Genomic DNA, 27,812 nt, shown 5'->3' with positions numbered 1-27,812 from the left:
CATTCCTAGCTCAGTTTTTCTTTCGAGTATGAGAACTTCATTTATTCAAAATTACTCCTGTCTCCAAAAAAAAGAGATTCTCTAAAAAAAATATCCTCAGATTTTTAACTTGTTGCACTGTTGATGTTCAGAATAGCAGTGAAGAGGTCAAGGTATTTATTTCCTGAGTCTAAATGATTACAGCACATTTGGAAAAGTGGACAAGCAACCATTTTGTGATAGATTATTACTGTGGAACATGCACTTATAATTTCACCTCTCTTTCTTGCCTCTCTTTCTGTTACTTTGTTTCAGTTTGGAAATGAAACAAAACAAAATGTTCATTTTTTTTTATAATATAACTGGCCTTGGTTCCCCAATTTTCTTTCAGCAATCTGTTGCTGCTTTTGTCCATCAATTTCCAGATGAGTATGAAGCCTGGTTCGAATAGATAGTGATGTAATTTGTCTCTAAAAAACTCTTTCATTGCTCTGAGAGAAAAAAAGGGAGCAAGTTCAAAATCACGGCATCAACTGTAAATGTTCCCTAAAATTCTGTTTTATGCAGTTATATTCATATAAATATTCATATTTCATGTGAATGATAGTCCAGCTGTATGCAGGTTTGTTATATTATGAAATCATGTAATTTTGAGAATGTAACCACTGTTTAAAACAACCATTTAAAATTATCCAGATGTTTTGCATATTGTGCCATAATCATGGAAATAATAACATTGTTTCTCAACTAATATAAGTTAGCATTAACCTCTACTGAGTTTAAATGAGACACAAATTTTATATATGTCTAAAGAACATATAACAAATGCAAATATTTTAAAAATGCCTCACTACAAATATGTGTAAGTTCTATTTAAGCCTAATTGATAGCTTTTGCCAAATATCTATGTAAAACAAAAATTAGGCAGACAGATGCATTGTCTTTTTTTTTTTGCAAAAAGAATCAAGCTGAAAATAATTTGGCCATAGTAAATGATATGATACTGTACTGTGTGTTATCATAATATGTTATGGTCACTCTTTAGTTAGTTTTATTTAGAATAGCAAAAGTAACTGATGGTGTTTTATAATTAACTATTAAAACAATTAAGAAAGAACTTAAAATGGAGATCCTTTTTCCTCACTATCTCACAGCTTTGTGAAGAATCATGAAACTGAAATATATAAATAATGAAGTGCAATTATATGATTGCCAAGTTCATGTAAAGTTCCTACTATTTATGCAATTTTTTTCTCCATTTTCATCTTTTTTTTTTTTCTCTTGCTGTTTTTATTTGTATTGTATTTGCTTGTGGCCTGATGTAAAGATTATTATGTAAGCTGCTTCGTAGTGCCTCGCTTTAGAACTTCGTCTCCTCTGAAATTGAATCTGAGTTTGAGTCTGAGTTGTACCTTGGACTTATAGTCTGGTTTCCCTTTGCTTCAGATATAGCTTATAGTAGGCTTACAATTTATCATTCTTCGTAAGTTAGACTGGATGTTCTTGAGGAAGTAGACTCAAAAGAAAACAATGCTCTGAGTCGTCTCCTTCAGCCCCTGATCCACTGAATTATTCAGAAACTCAATTTAAGATTCTGTATTTTGTGGAAGAACAAGAAATGAATGCTGGATTATTTTCTTCTATCTTTTGAGAGGGGGATGCTTCTGTTTTGATAAGTTTTTTATGACCTACATGTGAAAAAACAATTATCAAAGCCAAACTTCCTCAGGACTAAAATACATGATAAATGTATACAAACTTCTTAATTATCAAGTCCTAGGAATTCTCCTAGGAAGAATTATTTCATACAATCAGCCACTCCACTGGTGGCCTGCATATTATAATGCGCTTTCCTACCACTGATGCCCGTGTTGTGCTGAACGAGGCCTTTTTCCACAAGCCTTGCAGAAAGAGCCTACAGCCTGGGAATTGGGCAGCTTTTTCAGTGCAGCACTGAGTCTAGGCTGAGATGTCCTGCTTCTCATAAATCTTATCTTCTCAGTGAAGCTTATTGGCTCAGGCACAGAGCTATGTTTAAGCAATGTTGTTCTAGAAGTAGCTGTGCCAGCTCGGTGTGCATTGTAGACTGCTGCTGCTGAAGGGGAGGTCAGATGAATTACACAGGGATACATATTTTGAATCTGAGATACTCTCTTCTTGCCAAATTTCTATTCTAAGTAAAGGCTGTGTGTCTGTTCTAGATAACTTGGAGGTCTGCGAATAAAAATGTAGTTGTTTTACATGTACTGTAAGAAGTTAGCAAAATAATTCTGCAAAATTGTTTTGCTTTGCATGCAAAACTATCCATTTTGCATTTGAGAACGTATTAAGTAATAAATCACTCTGAAATACATAACTTTCTACTGATTAATGCTTTTTTCTTCTACTGATGAGGTATTGCCAAAGGCAATATCACCTCCTTTTCAAACAGCAAAGATTTAGATTCAAATTTTACATTTTTGTAGCAAAACAACAACCCAAAACAAATAAACCCCACAATTTTATTTGCTATCGTAAATACAAATACCATATGACTATGACAAAACAGAGTTAAATCATTGATTTTATGATTAAAAATTGTCATTTTTTCATGCATTTATAATTATAATGACCAAGTGCATCCCTGTATTGTCTGAATTCAGATTTTATACATCTAGTGAAATACTTGGAATTTTTTCAGTGTTGTAAGAAAATAAACCAGACACTTTTCCACCTCCACTTTAACAGTAAGAAATCTTCAATTTCCTGAGGGACATTTATAGCTTTCACACCTTTGGTGGTTTGCATAATAGCATATGATTTATTGTTACTCAGCGGTAAATTGGCCTATTTACACACAAATTGCTTGCCATTTTTCTTTTTTCTTTTCCAGATGCTAATTTTGAGATATATGTACAATAAAACAAAGAAATTCTGGTCCTGGAAAGAAGTTGAAGAAATGTTTTCTATATGTGCTGTGGTAACTGCCTTCTCTCATTTTTGATTTACAGTGCAAGACATATGCCTGCGTTTTGGAGAGCCATCTCATGGGGCTTACCATTGACTTTAGCACAGGCTTTGTCTGTTTCGACGCTGCAACAAAGGTAAAGATCTAAGACTTCTTTCCATCATGGTACTATTATTTCTTCTAATTTCGTACACTTTAAGATAAACAGTGCATCCTTAAAATGTACCATTTTTTTCTTTATGCTCTTGCAACAGATCATCTCGTGTCAACTCTTAACTCTCATGCTTTAGTTTAATCTTGGAGGTGATTTCTAAATGATAAGAGAATCTGTATTTTGTAATGTGCGTGTTACTGAAAACTCAATGCCAACTTGAAACAGTATCTTCATTTTTTAATATCATATGAAACACAGACTTATTCAGTGTGATGTTTCCTTACTGATGCATTCTATTTTTTGAAAGGAAATAATCTTAAATTCAATCTGATGTATAAGCTTTAAAAGGAACATATCTTTCTTTTCTCCTGATTGGGCGTGTGTTTTATTATGGAAACTCCCAAAATATTTTCTTAGATATCTTTGCTCAGAGGTCTTCAAAAAGAGAAATATGATCATACAAGTATTTTTGGTACTTCTGCTGCCTAACTCATGCATCAGAATTGTGCAGGATCCAAAAGGGGCAGTCAGTTCATAGAATCATAGAATCACCAAGGTAGGAAAAAACCTTCAAGATCATCCAGTCCAACAATCCACCTCCCACCAGTATTTTCCCACTAAACCATGTCCCTCGGTGCCACACCTATACATTTCTTTCAGGGATCTCATCTCATTGGGCAGCTCATTCCAGTTTCTGACCACTCTTTTGCAGAAGTTTTTCCTAGTATATAACCTGAACCTCCCTTGATGCAATTTGAGGCCATTCCTTCTTGTCCAAAGGCTAGATATTTGGGAGAAGAGGCCAACTCCCACCTTGCTGCAAACTTCTTTTAGGGAGTAATAGAGAATGGTAAGGTCTCCCCTGCACCTATTTTTCTACAAACTAAATAATCCCGGTTCCCTCAGCTGCTCCTCATAAGGCTTGTGGTCCAGATTCTTCACTGGCTTCATTGCCCTCATCTGAACACACTCTAGGATCTCAATGTCTTTTTTGTAGTGGGATGCCCAAAACTGAACACAGTTCTTGAGATGTGGTGTCACCAGTGCTCAGTACAGGGGGGCAATCACCTCCCTGCTTCTTCTGGTTACACTATTTCTGATACAAGCTGGGATGTTATTGGCCTTCTTGACCACTTGGGCACCCTTCTGGCTTGTGTTCAGCTGAGCATCAGCCAACATCCCTAGGTTCTTTCCCTACACACAGTCTTCCAACTACTCTGTCCCAAGCCTGTCATGGTGCTTGGAGTTGTTGTGGCCCAGCACTTGATCTCATTGGACTTCATCCCATTGGCCTCAGCCTAGAAGTCCAGCCTGTCCAGATTTCTCTAATGGGCCTTCCTAGTCCCAGGTTGACACTTTCTCCCAGCTTGGTGTCATCTGCAGACTTACTGAGCCCTTCATCCATGTCATCAATAAAGATATTAAACAGAAGAGGCCCCAGTACTGACTGCTGGGAAGCGCTACTTTTCAGCAGGACACCAGCTGGATTTAATTCCATTCATCACCAATTCAATTCAGTTCAATTGAACTATTTGTCACTCTATCTCCTGCTTTTCCAGTTAATATTAAAAATACTCAGTACAACTGGTGACAGGTAAATAATATGCCATCACTTTCTGCATTGTATTAAAATGTGTCTGAATCTCAATAAAGTCTCAATAAAGGTGAGAGTGGTCTCTACTAACTGTTGAAAATGCCCTTTTCTCCAAAGAATGTGCTTCTACCCTATATCTCTAGTCAGCCCTTCTGACTACGTTACCTCCATTACCTGATCAAACTCCTTTTTCTTCCCACTTCAATCTACTTTTTGCACAAGTTGAGATGAATTGAAACCCAAATTCTTGTGTAGACTCTCTTGTTGTTGTTGTTAAGCAGATTATCTTTTAAGATCCATCAATACATGATTTTCAATTTAGGAGATATTACATAAAATGTCAGTGCAATAGAATTACATAGTGGAAAAAGATTGTGTAGGTTTTCCCCCATTCACTAATAATGCTGTAGTAGTTTGCATCTCCTTCAAAGTTCTTGTACAGGTCTTGTTCTTGTAAGACTTTTGAAACTATTATCTGCAGTTCATGCACACCACAAATTTAAGGTTGCAAAGTACAAGCAAAATTACATTTATGAGTACACTTTCAGGAAATGTACTGCAGATTTGCAGATACAGATAAAAAGCTTTATTAGAGATATAACTTCACTGTACTGTTTTCTCAAGCAGGTCACTGTACCTTTCCAGTTTTTCAAAGTTTCTGGAGACTTCATTGTCAAGAACAATATTACTTATAAAACAGATTCTCTTTTGTCTAATGCTTTTAAATTTTCTTTGATAGGAAAGAGCAGAAAAATATTTCAAATATTGAAATTGACTACTAAAACAATAAGGCAGCAATTAGCTTTGCCAATTAGTCCCCCACCAAAATACACTGTAATCACCAACACTAGAAGAAGTTCAGAAAAAAAATTTAATCTACCTTCCACTTCAAGCTAGAAGATACTTGATTGGGTAGGCTGGCAACTTTGCCTTGTGGAAGCACTGCTTTCTTCCCTACTCAAACTAAAGCCACACTGCACAACCAAGTAGCAGAAGATCCATACAAGATGGCTGAAATTAAGCTTTGATGATTTGATAACAGCATAAGAAAACTAAAAAGGAATGACCTCAAGTTGTATCAGGGGAGGTTCAGGTTGGATGTTAGGAAGAATTTATTCTCTGAAAGAGTGGTGAGGTATTATAAAGGGCTGCCCAGGGATATGGAGGAGTCACTTTTCCTGAAGATGTTTAAGGAAAGGGTAGATGTTTTATTAGGGACAAGGTTTAGTGGGCAGTATTGCTGGTAGGTAAACAGTTGTACTAGATCTTAGAGGTCTTTTCCAAACATTCATGATTCTACAGTTCTATGTCATGCAAATTTCCATCTTCCAGGTCGCCAAACTTGAGAAGACTCATGACTCACAAAGCCTTATAAAATCATCTGTCAATTTTACTCATTTTCCTCTCACCTTCATCTTTAAAGCCATGAAACCACATGGCGAAGCTGATGCTTCTACGGTGGCTTCCAGGCTCAGCATCCAAAAAGTTGTAAAATTTTAAGCCATGCACAGTTTTAGTGGACTGTTGGGGAAGAATCTTGAGGATCTAAACAGTGATGAAAGAAGTACACTTAAAGAACCAGCAGAACGTGTCACCAAAGCGTGTCTGAAGTTAGGTGAGAAAGGGTAATATGTTATGCATCATCTGACAAATTGTGGAGGTCCTCCTCCTTCTCTCCTGCTAGCCCTGTAGTGAATATCAGTCCACAAAGCATTTGTTGATCCTAGACCAGACCAGCAATCTCTGTTGCATTCTCTGTGCATTCACTGCACTTCCATATGGGCTGCAAGAAGCAGTGGTCTTCTGCTGATCTGTCAAATCCATCATTAACCACCTCTTATCTCATTCTAATCTCCAAAGCTCCCAACAGCACTGTAAGAAAGACTGCATGGCAGGAGTGATTTCCCCTGAAAAAAATATTTTCTGTTTTTTGAAAGTTACTCTTATCTCCTCGTTTTTCCATCTTTCACTGTCCATGTATTTCTTTGTATTTCTTGTGCTTTTGCCTGGTAAAAACATTTTGGCCTTCACGCTTGCTAGATTTCTTTTAAAAACAGGTTGCCTTCAAGAATGGAGGGAAAAACCAGTGATTGTAAAGCTCAGACACCAATACACAAAGAATTCTAATGTTTTCAGGGTTGATTTTGTTTACCTTTGATATAGAAAAACAGGCAACCAGAATGCACAGTTTAAGATAAAGACACTGTGTTAAACATACATGTTCTGTTAGCATGCATACCAGAGAGCTGACAAATGCTAATCCATTTTCATGAGCTCCTAAATAGGAAAAGCATTACCTCCACTATTATGATTGTGGCAGGTGTAGGTTGTGACTCATAATATTCTTCAACAGTACTGCTATATGCACATAAAATGAAACATAAACTTGAAGTGTTCGGTCACATGAACTAGAAGTATTATTCTCTACCTAATGTTCAAAATCTCTTTGCAAGTAAAGAACAGTGAAAATGAAAACAAACAAACAAAAAAAAAAAAAAGGAAAGAAAAATGGAAATCAGTCTGTAGAACAAGGAAAATGAATAAAATTTAAACTAAGTTATCAATATTTTATGAATATATCAATATAAGTTTGTAAGTTAAGATTGTATGAGTGTCCTAGGAACTACCACATGAAGTAACATACTCAGGATTAAAGACAAAAATGCTTCTTGGAATGCTGTGCTATCCATGAACAATTGCATCTAGTTGTGTATAGACTGCATACATTTTTACAATTAGTATTTCAAGAAACAGTACGAACTATTATCTTTCATAAGTCACTGTAGTAGAAAAATTGTTTTCAGTCACAGATTTCATCCTTTCTAAAATAAATAGAAATTCCCCAAATAGATAGAAAATATGAATAAACTGGCTGCCAGTAGCAGTTATGATTCTTTTGCTACCTGCTCACTTCTATTATTTTTCCATTAATTCAACTTCTCCTTTTTTCGTTAGCACTGAACTTTAAGGCATATTCTATAGACTCTGGAGTTCAATGTCAAATAACTCATTCAGTCTAGCTTTTACTCATTGCAGAATAGTACTACAAATAGAAAATATTCTAAAGAAGTAGAAGGGATCTTGAACAAGTACTTGGAGGATCTAATGAATACCATTAAATAAAAAAGCAACATCAGTTTTACAAAGTCTTTTAAGCTGCAAAACTTTGGATGCTATAATTGCATTAGGAGATTCTGTATAGGCATTTTTACTCTTCCACGCATCTTGGTTTTGATCATTTTTGAGAACAAGATCCTGGGATAGATAGATAGACCTTTGCTATAAACCACTATGCCAGTTGTTAACTCTCTCAAGAATAACTATCCCCAGGTTACCTCTAAATCGACGATTCCACTGTTAAATGACAACTGACATAACAGTGCTTGAAGAAATTGGATCGATAAAATTAGTAAAAATTCTTAATATTCTGAAAAAAAAATTATGTGAATAATTGCAAAAACAGTCTGGCATTGGCCGGGAAAAGGAATTTTAGAACCCCCTGTGCACTGCATGTTGTCATGATGTGGAATACCAATGGAAAACCATGAAGCCATGATGCTAATATGAAGAGAAAGTCTCCATGGGAGACTTACCAGTTGCAATGATAGTACACAAAAATTCATTTTTCTGGTTCTTTTTATTTATCTTTTATTATCTTTTTCCTTTGATAACTAGAGAAAAGTTTTGAAAACAAAACTTGCTATAATCTTTCTCTTGTGATGCGATTCTTCAGGGAAAATGATATTTTAAGATAAATTCTCTGTCCTCTACGGGTCACATAATATTTCTTAGACAAACTCATAGTTTTTAAACGGTTTCATTTTAAAATATTCCCTTACTCTCTTTTACATTCGACTTCTAATTTTTACTTATCTATTTATTTATTTATTTGTGATGTTTTGATATTTCCCAGAACACAGAGCTCAAGTACTAGCTTCTGGACATGTCTGAGAAATCCTTTTTAGTACTGTGGTGTAGTATAAGTTTCCAGGTAATTTCTGTTTTTTTCTAAAGTATGTGCTCATGGTTTTGTAAGTATTCTCTTTTATTCACTACTGAACTGAGAGTGAACTATTTTTTAATAGTGAATAATCACTACTAAACTAAAGCCAAGTTCTTCATTTTATGATATGAACCATTCGCCAGCTTTTCCAATATTCATGTTATTGAAGCAATTAAGCAATATTTGATTTATTTTCCCTTCTTATACTTCCATTTACATTTTTCCAACATACCTGACAAAACTTCACAGATGTTCTAAAATCCAAACTCACTACTAACATTCATATGGACCAAGCAGTTATTATCAGATATTTGTGAGACAGTGGAGATCAGAATCTTACATGGAAAAAAAACAAAGAGATAAGTAGAATTGCAATCTTGGACTTTTAAAGAGAGAGTTTTAACCTCTTCAAGGATCTACTTGGAGGTATCCCATAGTTAAGCACTGGGCTCAGGTAAGAGGGCCCAAGAGAGTTGGTTGGTACTCAAATCCATTGGCCCCAATGGGAGTGTTTAGGGAGCTGGCGGAAGTGATTGCCAAGCCACTCTCTATCAATTTTGAAAAGTCATGAAGAATGAGAGAGATGCCTAAGGACTAGAGGGTAGCAGTATCACTCCAGTCTTCAGAAAGAGGAAGAAGAAGGATCAGTCAGCTTCACTTCCATTCCTGGGAAGGTGATGGAACAGATTATTCTGCATGTCACCTCCAAGCAGACAGTAGAAGATTATCAGGTCTTACCTGATATAAGGTTTTATCAAGGGGTAACCTTGCTTGACCAATCTGGTAGCTGGGTAAATGGAGGCAGAGCAATAGATGTTGTGTACTTTAACTTGAGCAAGGTGTTTGATGCTGTCTTCCATAGTAACTGAAGCTTTGGAAGTGTGAGATAAATGAGTGAAAGGTAGGGTAAACTGGGAACTGGCTTACTGGCAGAGCTCTGAGTGTTGTGATCAGTGATGTAGATTCTAGTTGGAGGCCTGTAGCTAGTGGTGTACCTTAGGAGTCCCTACTTACCAGTTCTTGTTCAACATCTTCATCAGTGGTCTGGATGAAGGAATAGAAGGCACCTTCAGCAAGTTTGCTGATCATATGAAGCTTGGAGGAGTGCTTGACAAACGAGAAATTTCCATTCAGCAAGACCTGTACAGGATGGAGAGTTGGGTGGAGAGAAACCTGATGAGGTTCAACAAGGGCAAGTGCAGAATCCTACACATGGGTAGGAATAACCACATGCACCAGTACAGACTAGGGGTTGACCTGCTGGAAGGGAGCTCTTTGGAGAGAGAACAGGGTGTCCTGGTGGGCAACAGGTTGGTCATGAGCCTTCAGTATTCTCTTGTGGCCAAGAAGAGACCAGTGGTATCCTGGGATTCATTAAAAGAGTATGGCCAGAAGGATGTGGGAGCTGATCCTCCCCTCTCTGCTCTGCTTTGGTGAGGCCACATCTGGAATATTGTGTCCAGTTCTGGCCTCCTCAGTACAAAAAAGACAGGAATCTCCTAGAAGGAATCCAGCAGAGGGACACAAAGTTGATTAGGGGCCTTATCCCATCTCGTGCCCAAAAGAGCATCTCACTTATGGCTGAGAGACCTAGGGTGAAACCTGGGACTGTTTTAGCTGGAGAAGACAAGACTGAGAGCTGATCTCACCAATGTTTATAAATATCTGTCTAATGGGCAAGACTAAAGTGGATGTAGCCAGATTCTTTTCAAAAGTGCCCAGCAACTGGACAAGGAACCATGATTAATTTCTATGATGCGGTCCGTCATTTACAGTAGTAATATACCTGGTATGGAAAGGTCATCTGCCTAATGATCACGTGGAAGCTTCAAGGTAAAATTTGAAATGTCAACTGGAAGTATATATTAGGTTTTATATATAATCAAAAAATGTTTATGATACCATCAGCATATGTAAAAGTTTAAATGTGATCTCTGGTTAAGTGTTCTCACAGCATCTAATCCATTATGGACTTCTTCAAAAAATGTCCACCATCTTTGAAGTAATTGGTACTATTTGAAATCTGCACTATTTGAAATACTGGAAGAACAAAATCCCATCTTTCTTCCTCTCATATTACAGTTGTATTCTGCTAAAAGTGAATTCAACAGCCTTTGTGAACACTGATTGGATATTTTCCTTTCTGTTGTGCGCTTAATCAAGTTTTCTGGACTCTGTTCAGCTACATCTTGCTTAACAGAGAGTCACAAGATATGCAACATCTACTGCAGACACAGTTTTTCTTTTGAGATGTTTTAGGCCCTAAATGTTATTTTTTAAAAAATATATAAATTCTAAACATATACAAAATATCTGTTGCAAATGTTGAAAGTTACAAAGTTATTGCTTAGGTAATTTTCGCAGCACTAAATATCAGTGTCTACTGTAGAGAATGTTTTTCCCAAGAACTATGATTGCAGGTGGCCACTTCAAACCGTACATTTCTCTAACATTGTCTACTTGTGTTGCTAATTGGCCTACCAGTAATTCAGAAGGACCATAGATGAGATGAAAGCCTCATTGAACATGATCCAGTGCAAACACCTAGGTTGCTGTTAAGTAAGCTTTAATCTCTTTTCAGTGAGTGTAATCTTTGCAGAATTTTCTAACAGGTGAAATAAACAGATGCACTCAATGATACTAAAGGAACTCATTTTATTATTGCTTATCAAAAATTCATGTCAGCTTTTGTTAATCTAAATATGCAGGTACTTTCCCACAATTCCCTTTTCCGATGTTAGTTTTCCTGTTTCCAAAATCTAATCTGTGAGGTTCTGAACTTCTGCCACATCTTCACTCCATTTCTCCCTAAGCGTATTCTGTGTGTATTAAAAAAGGAAATAAGCTTGCACTTTTGTGTGTGTCTAATCCAATAACTTTCTCTTATTTTATTCACTATGAATAGCAAAATATATATTCCATTTTTCTATTGTCTCTCAACACAGCCCCAAAAGAATACAGCAGACCTTTTTATCAGGATATGTACTACCAGTGTCAGAGAATTCTACAATTTAGCCATTTTCAATTACCCTTAATGCACTCTGTCTGCAATATGTGTGCATCTATATATGCTTTTTGCCAGTATTTAAATATGGTGAAGCTGGTTTATGCCCATTTGGGTTCATTGCTCTATATCTTAGAGCACTACTGAAGTGCATTAATCATCACGAAGAAAACACCACAACAGTATTTGAGGCATGTTTTTTATTTCTATTTTTCCAGTTTATTTCCAGTTTTTGGTTTCAATAACTATTCAGTTATTTCTTCTGAGGTCAGAGGGAGACCAATGTAGCATCAAATCATAATCAGTGAATCATAGAATAGCTTGGATTGGAGGAATATCAAGGATTGTCAACTTCCAATCCCTGGACACACTGCACACTTAAAGAAAAGGAATACATTGCAAACAATAAATAGCATTGCATTTTTAATATCACTGTTTTTAATATCAGATGTCTACTCTGTAATGCAGAGCAGAATTTGTCTGAATTTCTTTAGGAAGAAACTTCTAAGTAAGTATACATATCTGAAGATCTGTGCAAAAAAAAAAAAAAAAAAGAAAAAAAAAAGAAAAGAGATCCAGACTTCAGTTATGGAGAAGGCAGAAGGCAACTAGACTCACTTCAGGGTAAAGAATTTAACTCATGTAAGCAAATATTTATTCTATACTTAGAGACACTGAATAAACAGCTACTGTACCTTTGAAATAAATGCAGGATGGTTCTTACAATCCTGCTTTGTACCGAAGGAACAAATTTTTGATAGGTTATCCATCAGTACTAAGCAAATAAAGTATACTTTTTTAGTATTCTGTGTATCTTCAGTAATTGACAAGGCCAATTTTATTTTATTAGGGATGACTTCCTTTCTTTTTTCCTACATCTTACTTTCACTCTTCATCTTCCATATCCTCTCCTGTCTTTCCCTTTGCAGTTATAAAGCTACAGAAGTTGACAAAGAAAATTGCCTTGTAGCATAATTATTTTGTAGTAAGACACTCTCCAGAGATCAGTGACACAGTAGAACTGAACATGAACAATATCTTAATCTTTTTCCTACTGCTATCATTATGGACAGAATGCCTCTTTACAAGAATGCCATCTTCCTCAGTTACAACTGAGACAGACAAATTAAGGAATATACAAGATGTCCGAAGACCCAATTACTTTTATTCTTGAAAATAGAGATCCACTGGACATTTTTACATGATTTAGTTTGACTTATAGAAGTATCATTAATTTTAGTCAGATGAGAAACAACAGTAGTTTGAAATGTGTATGCTGAAATTTAGAATGATTGAGTAATATATATAGAAAATAAAGATTTGCCTTAAAAAGCTAAAGAGAAGCATAATTCAGTCAGATTATAAGAATAAAAGAAGATATTAATGGAAAATAGGTCTACAGCTTTTTTAAGATGTCAAAGAAAAGACAACAGAAGACAGTTCAGTAATGAAACTAATAGGCCATAAATTAATTCTATTCTGGTTAAAGGCTCTCACGTTGAGAAAATATAGCTGTTGTTTTTTATGTAATGCCAATGCAAAATGCCCTTGCTAAATCATATAATTATCACAGAGCCGTGAAATAGGCAAATACAAAGAGTATGTATATTCCTCATAGTTAGGTAAATAAAAATACAAAGATAAACTGCTTATTCATTGTCGGTTTGGTAGTCTAGTCTTTAATTAGTGTGAATCAAGCTTCTTGATCAAATAGAGGACCAAAACTAACACTCCAGTCATACCCTAAACTAAGATAACAGTGATTTAGCACTATACTGGTACAATTGTTTAGAGGATAACTGATTTGGTTTTCATAGCACTATCAGAAAAAGGGATAACTCATCAAAATTGCATGTCATTTAGTCAGCACTTTGCAATGACAGCAATTGGTACCTAACTGTCATAGGATGCAGTCATGACAGTATTTTCTGAGGTTCCTTTTAGCATATATTCTCTAGATTTATCACCAGTGCATAGAAAAGGAACAATATAATTTTCTTTCATCTGTGTGACTGTGGGGAACCATAGCAGAGTATTATGGGAACTGAAGTCAATAACTTTTCATCTATGTACCATTTTTTTACTTCATTGTTGTTGTTTTCACAAAACAAAAAAACGTAGGTAGAGAGCATCCACAGGTAATTGCAAGAAAATAACATTAGCAGGAGATAATATATGCTAATTTTACTAAAAAGACTAAATAATTCCTAATTAATTACTTATAAATAATACATTTATAATACTGATATTCTCAGACAAAACTTTATAAGAATAATACTTCTCTTATAAAGTTTTGTCTGAGAATCTCAGTCCCAGATATCAAGTGAAAAATATCCTGTTGCTTTCAGTCAATATATGATTTCAGTTTTTTTGATTATATTTTTATTCATCTCGGGAGATGTCTTATATGTAATTTGTCAGCTATTCTGTTCATATGTTAGCATTGTATTTTTCTATTCTTTGAGATTAATTTTATCAAATAGTACAAAATGTAAAATGCAACCTAAGAAATCTATGAGTAACAGCTAGGGAAAGGATGTAGTTCTTTTCATTAGCATGCTACATACCATATTCAGTGCTTTTATTAACTAAAAGAAATCCTGCCAGGATGTATTATAAAGTGTTAAGTTCAATGAAAATGAACATTCAAGCCCGTAAGCACTTCTATTACAAATGATGCATAAAAAACGATTTAAAGATAGTTTATATGACACACATTGGTTCTTTGGTATTATTTGACAGCTGTTTTACAAATGTACTTATTGTTCAGTTTATACATAAAAATAAATTAATTTATTTATACAAAATTATTTCAACCTAAGTTTAACTCTCTGTGGCAAGCACTTACTGTACAGTTCTGAAGAACTATGATGCTCAAAACAATGAAAAAATCATTGAACTGTCTTTGCTGATGATATAGATTTCAGTTCCCAAGGATTCTTATTCCTATTGCAGAAGAATAGCTATCCAAGCAGTCACTGAACTGAACACTTTGAAGCTAAAATAAGTCCGTAGGACATGTGAAAGATAACCACATGTGAAACTCTGTTTCTTGTGTGTTTAAGTCAGAGCTGTAGCTATAAGTCTCTGTGAAACTGTGCACGTAAGTCTTGCTTCTTTGTTCTTTGGCTCTATGAAGTAGTTGCTGAATAAAGACAGGCCAGTCTCTGTTCTCTGCTTAAATATTTTGCACTAACTAAAAAAAAAACAAATAGTCCTTAAAAAAGATGAACACATGGACTGGCAAGAAGAAGTAAAGCAGATCTTTCATTTTAAAATTATTCCATGCATAGTCAATGGTCCTTTTAATCTTTATGCTTTAGATGACGAGGATTCAATAGCCTCTGCAAAGTTTTCTCTTAAAATGTCAGTTCTGGGAACCTGTTTTGATATTCTGAAGAAACAAGTGCAGTCTTGATGGGATTAGTCTCTACAAGGATTTTGGCACGTCTACACTACAGACCTGATTTTGTAATGTAACTCAGCCATTGCTAAGTAGAACTCTCAATACTTGTGATATGCTTAAATTGAAGTGTGTTCTTGAATTATGCCTGTGGTTTGGTATGACCATTATTCACTGTCCTCTGAGCGGGAATGAAGCAACTGTCAAAGTTGCATGGGAAATGCCAAAGAATTAAAGTTTTATGCATTCTTCATCTTCATTCAGATTTAATCTGAATTTGGAAGAAAGTAATGCCTCATATATAATTCCATGAAAACTACAAAAAATACAGAGAGCACAATAACACTATTTGATAGAGCAAATTCTCTGCTTCAAAACAGTATTTTTCAACATACCATGTGTACCTCTAGTACACAACCACTAGTTATGTATTTTTGTCAACGATGAACAAGAGTCTGCATGCCATGTTCATAGAAATCCGCACCAGTGGAGGTAACCCACTGTTGCTGTCACCACTGCTGAAATACACCACCCACTGCCCACTGCCTCACTGTGCTCACATCCACTGTTTGGTCTCCACAAACATTCAGAAAGCATCCATGAACATCAATGGACACCATTTTTTCTTTGCTTCATATGCACTTCCATCATTTTGTCACACCTTCCGGCTGCTGCCATCTATCACGCTGCATCAAAATGTAATGGAATACTGGTGGGAAGGTTCAACCTCTACTGCCATACCACAAACATCTGCTTCTGACATCATGGGCCAATATCATAAAATAGGAGGCTTTTGGAGCATCCTTCATATAATTACAAGCTTCAATTTCAGTACTGGAAAATAAATCTTGTAACTTGGATTGTTAATATTGTCATTTTTTCACCCTCTTCCAGTTACTTAGACAATTATGATGTAACTAACTTTACTTAGGTGAAGGTGAAAGATGTATTTCAGCTTAAAGCATAAAGAAATTAACACACTTGTAGAGGGAGCTTGATTTTATTTTGGAAAGTTGAGAATTTCACCTCTCACATTCTGTTTTAATATCAGCTAGATACAAAAAAAGAAAAAACATTACGCCAAGACAAATAAAAACAAGGATGATCATACAATTACATGAAAAAGTACGGAAATCACAATGAAAATACTACTTCTTCAAAACACCTGCAGGGAAAAATACCTTTTAATTAGGTTGAAACTACTTACAGTTAAAAAATGATTCTTCTAGGCAAAATGAAGTTTCTAATGCTGTTTGACTATTTAAATCTACATTAGATACAATAAATGTAGAAGATTTTTTTCGAGCCAACTATATTTTTTTTAATTATTATTCTATGCTTATTTTGTCAAGCAATCTGTCTTTTTTCAACATGGTATGATGCAATTCATAATATAAAGACTTGAATGACAGTGTAATATGTGTGGAATATGTAATATGCAATTCTTTGAGAATATGTGTGGAATCCATAATCTGCTTAAATTCCCAGTTAGAGCTTTAATAGGTAAACTCAAAATTAATTTTTAATTACTGTATTTTCTTTTGTTATGTTATAAATTTAAGTATGATATGCCCTTTATGTAAATACAACTAGATTTTTTTTTTTTTATTCCCGTGTAAGTGAAAAGAGAGGAATTTTATGAAACATAATCACTTTGTATGGATTGGACAATGACCAAATATTCGGTGTAAAAATCTTTGGGTTTAGACATGATAAATCAGAATAAAGTATAGTTAAAGAGATTTCAGAGTACATTTCACAGATATGGTCTGTCAAATCTCAGTCAAATACTGTCAAAGTATACTACATCCCAAAGAGGCATCAGAATACATAAGACTCAGCTGGTTTTATGATGTACCATTGAGAGGTTAAAAATTCTGCTAGAAGGAAATCAGCTGTTTGTCATACAGTTTACCACAACAACTGCACTGACTTGCTTGTGCATATGTATTTTTTTTCCTCTAGGCTGTACTTTGGAGGTACAAATTTTCCCAGCTCAAAGGTTCTTCAGATGATGGGAAGAGCAAAATCAAATTCCTTTTCCAAAACCCAGATAATAAACAAATTGAAGCAAAGGTAAAAACAACTTTTTTTCTTTTATAATTCTACCTTAAAACATCTATTAAAGCAGCAGCTGGGAGACAAGATGAGTAAATCAAACTAAATTATTTAAAAGTCATTCAATGTTTGAAGTGAAAATAAAACCAAAGAAATCTGAATAAACTGAATTTTTGGTAAGTTAAAGTCTTTTATAGAGTGCCATTACATTAAAGAAAAAAAAGAAAAAAAAAGACTTGCTGCGTTTAGGAGTATTTGCCAAGTCTGTTAATAAAAGAGAATGGCTGAGAAATTCAGTGACCTATCTTTTTCTCTACACTTGGTATCATGAAGAAGCAGTGCAAAACATGCTTGAGTCAATTTGGGCAGAAAATACAGCAAAGATTTAACATTTGTTACTACAGCTCAATAAAAAATATTACAGATTAAACATATATCCTCTTACAAGAAGATGGCATTGAAGCTTTGTGTCTTGGTCTATTTTAACATTCTGTTTTGAGTTATGCTCTTGATTCAGGATGTTTTTTTTAAAAGCAGTTACCCTGGAAGATTTATGCCTAATTTTATGAATATATTTTCAGAATTTATTGTCCCAGTATGCATAAGGAAGTGATCTTCTGGGAACATTGAAACTGCCTGAGAGTCTGAATCAAAGGTCTTTTTCATTAGAATCCCAACATTTTTGTAATCCTGATTATGTTTGCTTGGATGTGCTTTAAAGCTGGCTTTTGAAGCCCTTACTATACTGTTTTCCCAGCTATTTATTTGATTTTAAATGATATATTCAATATAACGAAGGTATACAAAAACTCCTATTAAATCAGTAGAAATGAAGTGTGGTAGACTTTCAGTACATTCATATTTTTCTTCATTCTTATATAAGAATGTAATAAGAATATAATAAGAATATAAATATTCTTATTTCCTTTAGCAAATATTTCAGTAGTACCGAATTTCTTTTCTTCACTAATAAAAGCCATAACTTAACACCCTAAAGTTGTGAGGATGATTTTCTTTTAAGCAAATAATGGGAAACTTTTATTATGCTTCTAAGTATAGCTGGAAATTGAAACTCAGCATTTCTTTTCTTACATTTATCTCATATTGCTATTACATGGATACAAGATTTTAGAACTAATTTAATGATGCAATATTTCTTAGAATTTTCTTTGGAATCCAAGAGTCGAATAGTGATGCTTTATTTCATCAATTTAAAAACAATGCAGTTACAAATCTAGATGTTGAATAAGAAACATGGTTTCATCATTTTATTCTTTTTTTTTTTTTTTAATTAAATCTGTCATGCTAATCACTTTTTAAGTCTCAGAGATATTCTAGTATTTTATGGTACTGTTGTTCCCAGTTAAACTGAACTGAGCTTTATTTCTAGGAAAGTTTACCTTTCCACCTTTTATCAAAGTAGAAGTTATACCTCTAAATTATGAAGGCATAATATTGTACAAACTTACTAGTATCCTAATTAATATACTGACATGTTCTCTAGCTGCTTTTATTGATTATAAATTTAATCTTTCAGGTTTATCAATTTAGAAATATATATATACATAATTTTCTTGATACTCAAAGCAAGTCAGTTACATTATGATGAAAAATGTCAGATTGTATTGTGTTTGGACAGTGTTATAACATTTATCAACTTTCTATTTGTTTAAGTACATTGTTTAGTCTAAAAACTATAAGATACACTTGTCTGAAGAAAGAATGAAAACATTTTTATGTCATATTTTTTAACTTTGGTTAGCTTAAAATTCTGTGAATAGGCCTCTCTGCATCCACTGAACCTTTCAAGTATTTAAAGCACTATTCAGCAAGAAAAGATGCAGAACATTTATTTTTTGGACTTTATTAGCATTACAGAACTGGAGACATATCTATTTGGGAAACTCTCTAGTCATTAAAAAATGTTAATCAGATTTTAAGAAATGCTTGTAATGCCAGGTTTCATGCATGCTGTATGCAGGCTTCATTTGGAATCAGATGATGGGAATTTTCTCAAACAGCTGTTAAAGGTTGTGATGAATATTCATAGCAAAAGCTATCACCACCTGTTAAATGAAATTCTGAGCTGCAGAGCCTGGAGACCTGCTGTTGTAAGGAGGACATACAGGGTAATGTTTTATTGAAATAAGTACAATTGTCTGCCTATTATATTATGTGGGGAATATAGTGGGATGAGGACTTACAGCTGAGACAAAAAATTCTAAGGAGTCATTACCTCAAGTTGTTAGGGCTTTTCATTTTTGCATTCTCAAACAGTAGTGAGAAACCAGTGTGGCAAGTAACTGTGGTACAGCTCAATAAGGTACTAGAAATGAGAATTGGTTTTTCCTCTTCATTATCAACATTATCGTGCTGTATGCACAACCTGCTATGGTGTGCGCATGCTTGATTTGAGACTCCTGCTCTTCTTGTTCTGCAGTACTTTTCCTCCATCTCTGAGTTTCAACTGTGCTGCTGACAAGATACATTTAAAGTTTCTAATGTGCTATAATTCATTTTCACCTTGCAAATGTAAAATGGTTCAGTTACAGATTGATTGATTGATTTCCAGTAATACTGATTTAATCCTAGAATTCCTTCATGTAAAAATGTGAGTTATCAAAATCCAAATGCTTCCTATCTTCACTTTATGTAATGCTGCACATTTGTGTGCAGCCTGTATGTGTACAGTTATGGCTTGTTGTGTCTGTGTGATAATATTCTTTATATCTCAAATATTTACTCATGACCTAAAGGATTAAGAGTAGTAGAGTGTTGAGGTAGTTAATGTTGATTAACATTTAAAAAGAAAAATAATTATGCAGCAGTGTTAGCCGTTGTGACTTTATAGTTTCCTCTTTGTTCTGATTGAATATAAAGAACAATCGTTTCTAGTGTTACGAAATCTGAGATTTTTTTTGAAAAAGAAATGCAGAACTACATCCTTTCATCAGTCAACTTTAGTTTCTGAAAAACACACTTGCCACCAGAGTTTACATTCCTAAGTGAAAGTCCTTCACTGGCACAGAAAACCTAATATTTTTATAACACTGTCAAAATATTTCAGTGTTTTTCATGCCTGACTTAACAAAATTAAAAATGGCATGTTTTGAGATGAACAACATATGCTTTATATTTGGTTACTGTTTAATTAGAAATACTTCTTTCAGGCTCAAAAATGGTTTAACATTTAAACTAACTTAGAGACTTTGTACTGGTGTTTTTGTTTGGCCTCTCTGAAACAACAACATGCTACTGTAAAGATGCATAGTATAGAATAAGGGAAGTGTTTCCTTGTAGACATGAACAATTGCAGTCTGAAAAACCTGAACAGTAATTACCATAGGTCACACTGGTGGTCAGTGGCAGTGCCTGCCAATCAAACACCTGACTTTGAAGGTCTCAAAGTTAAGGTCTAAGTAGTTTCTGAGATGTAAACCATTTAGAGGCAACATTAATCACCAATACCTCTTAGACGTTCCAATCTGTAGGTTATTTCCCAGCTGTCACTCAGCAGGAGATATTGCACAGGTTTGCAAAGTCAGACAGAATTTTTCTGACTGAGAGCTACAAAATAGAGCAGTTGGCATGGAAAAGAACATGGAGCCTATGTGTCCCTCTGCTTCATCCCTGTTGTGCTGCTCTGGTTGCATTGAAAAACATAAACGGCAGATCTTTCTTTTGAATTATATAACATAGAGGGGATACATTATGCATCCTGCTATCTAATTACCTATTTCTTTAGCTATAACTTCATGATCTGTTAATGGCTTTTCAGCATTAGAGCAGCCTCCAGAGGCTAATGGAATTTCAGCACTGTAATAAACTCAGAGCACTATAATCTTCTGTTGTACCTGACTGAGTAGTGGATCACTTCAATGGAAACAGTTTTATGTTTTTCTGAGAAAAATGTCTTAAACCTATGAAAGATTCTGTTTCTGTACATATAGACTCCCAAACATTGCCGTATCCAGTATCTATATATCTAAAGCAGAATTGTTGCTAGGTTTTTTTTGTTTGTTTCTTTTTGTCATCTTTTTTTGCTACATACCATTTCTATTTGAATTTTGTAAGTAAATATAATAACCAGGAATTTCTGTAAACTGAAAGGTTGTGTGCCCCATTGCAATGGCAAGGATTTGATGCCTGATAAAGTAGCAACTACACAGTTGGACTGAGAAAATGAATGTCCTTCTTACATTTCAGCTCTGTAACATAAAGCATGATGTATATCTCAAAAACTATTCTCTCTGTCCTTTTACCTTTCTGAACTTGCAAGGATTTTTCACAGCTTAACAGCTTTCTCAGCAAAACTCGGCCAAGGTCACATAGCTGTGCTGTTAGCTTTTGTTCACAGACTAGCTAATGCCCTAAACTAAGTGTCATGGAACAGTGGTGAGCAGCACATGAAGATGAAGATCTGGTCAATTGGGAAAAACTGTGGTGTCAGCAAAAGAAGGTGCATAACTTTAAAGATCTGGCATTAATATGGAGTAATGAATAATGCACTAATAACAATTAATGGTAATTAATTTGAACTTGAAACTATTCCATATAGAAATCGAATATAAAATAAAACAGCCTGCATTAGAGATGTAATGTGAACAAAATGCTTGCCTTCTGGTGTGTTGTAAGGTGTCTTGATGAATGCTTGCACTATTTTTCAGGCTGATATATCTGCTCATTTCAAGTATATTCTCCAAAGTATAATTTTAATTTAATCCTTGTTCTTAGCCTTGAGGGCTTTTCTGTGAGCATCACAGTTCTCTTCAAATTTAGAATTTCAGCTTTAAATGGGTTTCAAGTATCTATCCTTAGTATTTTTATGGAGTGATTGCTCAATTGCAGTGACTGCCTTCTGAGTTCAGATTTTTGAACTGTGTGGGTTTGCATGACTCAGTTTTTAGTTTTCCCATGTCTTGCTCAAAGACTGTATTTTTTTGTATCTGTTTAAAATCACATTCTACCTTAGTATATAGACATTTGATGAAGCAACAAATATATTCACATATCAGCAGTTTATATGTGACAATACAATGGTTTTTTTCTGAATCACAAACTAACAGTTTCTTGAGTTTGCATACATAGAGTTTAGGTAGCCGTGTCATTAATATAATGAAAAGTAGCTGATTTTTTTTTTTCTTTTATCTGACAACATTATCTGTATTCGTTTTTTCCATATTTGTCTTCTTCATCTTTTGTTGGCCTACATTGTCCTATGCAGAAACAGTGAATCTTCAGATTAATAACCTGAAAATATCTGGTATAATGACAGCAATGTTGAGTGAAAGTAGTTTGGTCAAGAAGGTGGGAGGATGATTTGAAGATCAAGATCAAGAGGATACACTAATATTTCAATCTGGAAAGTGGAATAAGAGTAAATTGTGTTTTTGTGCATGGATAAGTAGTTGTGGCTTAAATTTGGATTTCTTTGCTTTTTTGTGATTCAGAGCATCGGCTTTTCCCTACAGCTTGCAGACGTAATAGCTTGACAGAATATTTCTTCAGGTTTCTTAGGATTTATTTGTTTGTTTACTTGAAGCTGTGTGTGCAATGTGCACTACTTTGCTAGATAAAAGTGTGTTCAGACAAGCGTATGACTGATAGCAGAGTATTCTAAATACGAAAACAACTAGGGACAGTTAGATGTGCAGAAAAGTCTGTGGGTTCTCCTCCGTTTTATGGCAGTCCTGCAGACCTATGGCGATTTGAATGTGCAAGTTCTCAACAGAAGTTGAGGGAATGTTTTGTCTGTCAGCAGTTCTCTGTGAGCCTTTATCTGTTCATTAAATTTGATTGTGACAAGGCTAATCTGCCTGGAAACTGTTGTTCCTGATGAATCCCTTTGCATCAATCTTACTCCCTTAAATTCAGCTGCAGCTATTAATCAGACATTTATAAACTCATCACATACCAATATCAGCCCACTGTGTTTCACACTGCTTCAAATTCCACTTTTAATGTGAACTCTGCTTGTAACAGTCAGCATGTGACTTTTTTAGCCTCTGATCCACATCCGCTGCTGGGGAAATAGGTGTGATCACAAGAGTGTGACTTCTGCCCTGCACAGTTACAACACAAGCCATCAGTGTCTTTAAGTAGCTTCATAGAATTTGGTTATATGCATGTATTTATGTCTTCTAAATAAGCTGCATTACTTGGATCCTCTACTTAAGTCACCTTAAATGCATGTAATTTTTTAAATTGTGTGATCAGAGAGATATCATTAATTCGCTGCATGATGTACCCATTGACACTGAAAGAATTATGTTTCATGGCAAGTAGTATCTAGCATTCGTTGACTTGTTAGTGCTCATCTTTACTATCAAATTAATTTATGTAATGTTTCATTGCTAACGGCAGTAGCAAACCATTGGGACCTTCAGCAGTTGTGCCATTGAAGGTCCATTGAGCAGTGGATCTTCCCAATGTGTTACTGTTGCAGAAACAGCTGTGTCAACTAGTGAAAATAACTGTATTAATGCACTGTGAAAATTCAGTGTCCAGCAGCCATAATTATGATGTACATAAGAACTTTCAGCAATAGGATTACCTAATTGACTCGAACAATTCTCAAACTGCAATATTTGTTTTAATAGACTTGCTCTGTGGACACATAGGTGGAAAGACAGTCTTTCCAAATATAACACAGAGCTGACATCACAAATATTTGTAAGATCCACTAAATATTTATATTTTCATCTTAAGCCTTAGTATTATTTTATAGTACCAAAGGATAGATGTTATTAATAGATTGCAAATGAAAAGTAACAATTTGAGCGACTGATGCTTCTTATTCAGACATAGTTTCCTTAATTCCTTGTTTCCTCATCTGTGACTTTCTCCTATTTTTCCCATCTATGATAAATTTTCTTATTTTGAAATTTGGATAGAAGGGGAAGAAATCTCTGGCACTGTAACAAACTACACTTTTCCTAATGTTTAAAAATGAAAGTATCTCTAAAAAGAATTTTTTTAATGAATACAGATGGCAGGTATGCGAAACTTGGCTCAAACTTCATCATCTTTATTGTGAATTGCTACTTAAGGGAGTTTAAAGAAGCTTGTAAGCAATTAAAAAATCATTCTGAACATTTCCAAAGGACATCTGCTCAGGTTGTAAGAGAGTTGAGCAGAACTCCACCCGTTTCATACATTGCTGGGATACTCTGTGTATGTAGCCTTCTGCTTTCAGGCAGTTGTTCCATCTCACACATAAGGGATTTCTGAATGTCTCCACAAAGCTTTTAAAGCAATATCTTCCAGAAAAACTCAAGAGGAAGGCTCATGTAATTTTTAGAATTTTACCTTTTTTTGTTCTTGTTAAATTCACAATACTATCAATATTTCTTTATACAAAAGCAAAGCTGTCAGCACTAAATAACCTGGAAATATCAGTACTAGACAAAAACACAAATAGGATATACCACAGTTCTGTGTTCCTGGTTTCAGTGCAGAAATCTACATAGGCAGTGAATCAAAGCAAAAAGATCATAAATCTGCATCACCATCCCTGCGTGCACAACATCAGTGTCAGCTTTCAAACACAGCACGTTCTTATTGATTAAATGCTAACATCAAAAAACCATACTGAAGAATTCCTAGAAAAAATCCATCATCATTATGATCCCATTGATAAGATAAAATCAATGAGACACAAAGGAAAACATTTATATGTGTATATATATATATATATATATATATATATATATATATATATATAAAAATTTGTTTTGTTTTGTTTTCATCTTGTTTCTAAGAAAATCTCATCTGAGGAGCTGTAAAAAAAAAAAAAAAAAAAAAAAAAAAAAAGGCAAATTAAAGTAGAACAAAAAGAGTTTTCTCTAATATTTTTAATAAGATCAAAATTCCAAGTATGTTCCTTACTTTTGGTACAGTAAAAATAATTGCCTCAGTGAAAACAGCCAGAATATCTCTGTAGTAGCACTTTATGAAGTTTTTTGTTTTGTTTTCTTTTTTAACTAAAGATTAGCGTAGGTGAGATAGTAGTTACCACTATGTGGTGACATGACAGATAAACATGACATATGTAGAACTCAGCATTACTGATCTTTGTGGGTACATTCAGCAGTAACCCAGAGGTATGTAGACACAATGCACTCATTCCATTGATTGATTTATTAAAAGAAATCAATCTGCAAAATGCACCAGATTTGCATATTTGTATATGGCTGTCACATTCCTTCCTCTTTAGCAGGCAGAACCTCATACTTCTGTGCAGCCACTTTACTCAGAAATTTGTTCATATTAGCTTCCAAAAAAATATTTATGGAATAAATAACGCTGTCCCTTAAGTGCCTGTAATCTAGAACTATCAGATACATCAGCAGTATTACATCAGACTATTTCCATTTAAAACTCAGTTCATTCCTAGGTGCATGTTTGTGATGTCTTCTTTTGCTTCATGATTAATCTTTCTTTTTTCACTTCCAGGAGCTGGAGTTTTCCAACCTGTTTGCAGTCCTTCATTGTATCCATTCGTTCTTTGCAGCCAAAGTGGCTTGTTTGGACCCTTTGTACGTAGGCAGTCAAGCAACAGCTTCTGCTGCTCCCACAACTTCTGGTACTGGCAAATTAAAGTATACAACTTGATATCTCACATTACAGCACTGCCATTTATCAAAAAGACTTAATGTATAGATATTCATAAGATGTGAAACTGGTGAACCTGTACATGGAAACCAATTCTGGAGACAAGACATCTTGCAGCTTCAGCAGATAGATGGTCACGTGGGATCAAAAACTCATTTCTGTTCTGCAAGACACCAGTAAATAATCCTCGCAGAATCCCCAGAATAGGATGGATATGCTTTTAGTATGATCTATTTGTACTTATTTAGTGCTTTAACCAACACTGGAAGCAAAGGAATAAATGATGCAATGAGGCATTTCGGTATTTAATAAAATTTTCAAATTGCTGTAATAACACACAAAAAGAATTGTCATTTTCCTGTTTTCAAATGTTTTTATGACAATATGCTAAACTCTGAGTATGAACCTAGTACCCAATGATTATATTATAAATGACATAAGAGAAAGCGACAAGCATTTAGTACATAATGATGAGGAGATGAGCATGGAAAGACATTTGTGTAAGTATTTCTTCAAATAAGAAAGCACTTTAAGCACCGTTGTAATCCATAATTATTTCCATACATGGAGTCATGGTACTTTTTCTATTTTGTTCTTTTAGCATTAGCAACAAATATATAGCCATGTTGACTGACACAGTTCAAAACAAAAGCCCTACAACCCCACTTCGATGAGTAAGTTCCTCTTCTTCAATTAAAAATATTATAATATTACTTTAAATGTAATGGCAAGTGAAAGTTTGTAAAATATCATTTCTACTATTTACTTCCTCAATTTTTTGGAGAACTAAGAATCTGATTTTTGCTCACATGATACAGATGTTGTATTTGCTTCAGAAACAATCCACATAATGCATTGTTTCCATTATTAACCTTGATTTCACATCATAAGGTCTCAAGAAAATAGACATTCAATATTATTTGAAAAATGAGTCAAACCATTGAATTGGTAGTGATTTCTTTTTTTATATTATTAGTAAAAGGCAGGAATAAAATAAATAGCCTTTAATGATGGAAGCAATGACAGAACGCATACTGTCTTTGTATATTAAAAAAATACTACATCACCCATGACCATATAACAGAAATAGTAGTTTCAGGGTCTCATTTAATGATCAAATCTGAAAGAATTTTACATTTATAACTAATAACTTATAAAAATAATTTAATGTTGTGCTACTACATATCAATGAAAATGGCAAAATGATGGAGTTATAGCTGAAAGATCAAAAAAAGGTGAGGTTTGTTTGTTTGTTTGTTTTTTGCAGACAAAAAAAACCTAAAAGACTGCAAAAAAAGCATTTGTTGCACATTCAGAATGTGTAGAATATTTTAAATGATGCTTTCTGGGATTTCTACTTATATTATTGAAATCTGTATTTCCTTTTTTTCCCTCTTCTTATAAAAGCACATGGAAGGTAAGAGTTAAGGATACAATCTCTCTTGTGTAACTGGAAGACAAACTATTTCCCATCCATTTTTACATATTAAAAGAAGAAAAAAATCAGCATTGAATCCAGAGGAAAGCTTTTTCCAAATGGGAGCAATTCAAATGTTAAGTGGGGACAAAAGATGAATGAACTGTTGGGGTAAATCATGCATCTGTCTTTTTGCTTTGCAGTAGAGGTATTTGGATTTATGTGTGTTAGAAAGCGTCCTTGCAAAATGGAGACTGAAGGTAAAGTTGATTCTAGTTCAAAACAATCTGAAAATGCATTTTCTGGGAATTCTTTGTCATTCTCACAGGACTACCAGTATGTTCTTACTCCTTAGTAGAACTCCAAGTGTTACAGGATTTCATAATTGTGTTCCACATTTATTTTCCATGTTACATACAGTGGAATCATGTCATAATCCAATGATTAAATGTTTTAAGTGTCATAAAAATCCAACATTTTCATAGACGTTATCCTGTTTACACGAATCTTTCCTAAATAAGGGGGTTAGATCTTAGTCTCTGCATGACTTGTGAAACTGCTGTGGCTATTGAGTTTATTCCTGAGAGATTACAGGCCCCAAATGTTTTGAATCCAAAACTGCAACTTTCTGAGAAGTTTG

General features: G+C 34.4%; 1 protein-coding gene across 1 annotated transcript in view; it reads left to right on the top strand.

Moving 5' to 3' along the window:
- The window catches only part of SNTG1 (syntrophin gamma 1), a gene marked incomplete at both ends in the record, with an annotated part of 147,504 nt that extends 121,749 nt beyond the window's left edge, over positions 1 to 25,755 (top strand). Inside the window, 3 exons of the mRNA XM_079533868.1 lie at positions 2,970 to 3,062; positions 17,050 to 17,160; positions 25,597 to 25,755. Of these exons, the coding sequence (XP_079389994.1) occupies positions 2,970 to 3,062; positions 17,050 to 17,160; positions 25,597 to 25,755 (363 nt within the window). The remainder of the gene's footprint in view (positions 1 to 2,969; positions 3,063 to 17,049; positions 17,161 to 25,596) is intronic.
- Positions 25,756 to 27,812: the final 2,057 nt, after the last annotated feature.

The sequence above is a fragment of the Tetrao urogallus genome (assembly GCF_951394365.1).
Source record: "Tetrao urogallus genome assembly, chromosome: 3".
NCBI lineage: Eukaryota > Metazoa > Chordata > Aves > Galliformes > Phasianidae > Tetrao > Tetrao urogallus.
Note: the sequence above shows the minus strand (reverse complement) of the source record. Positions and strands in the feature narration are given on the sequence as shown.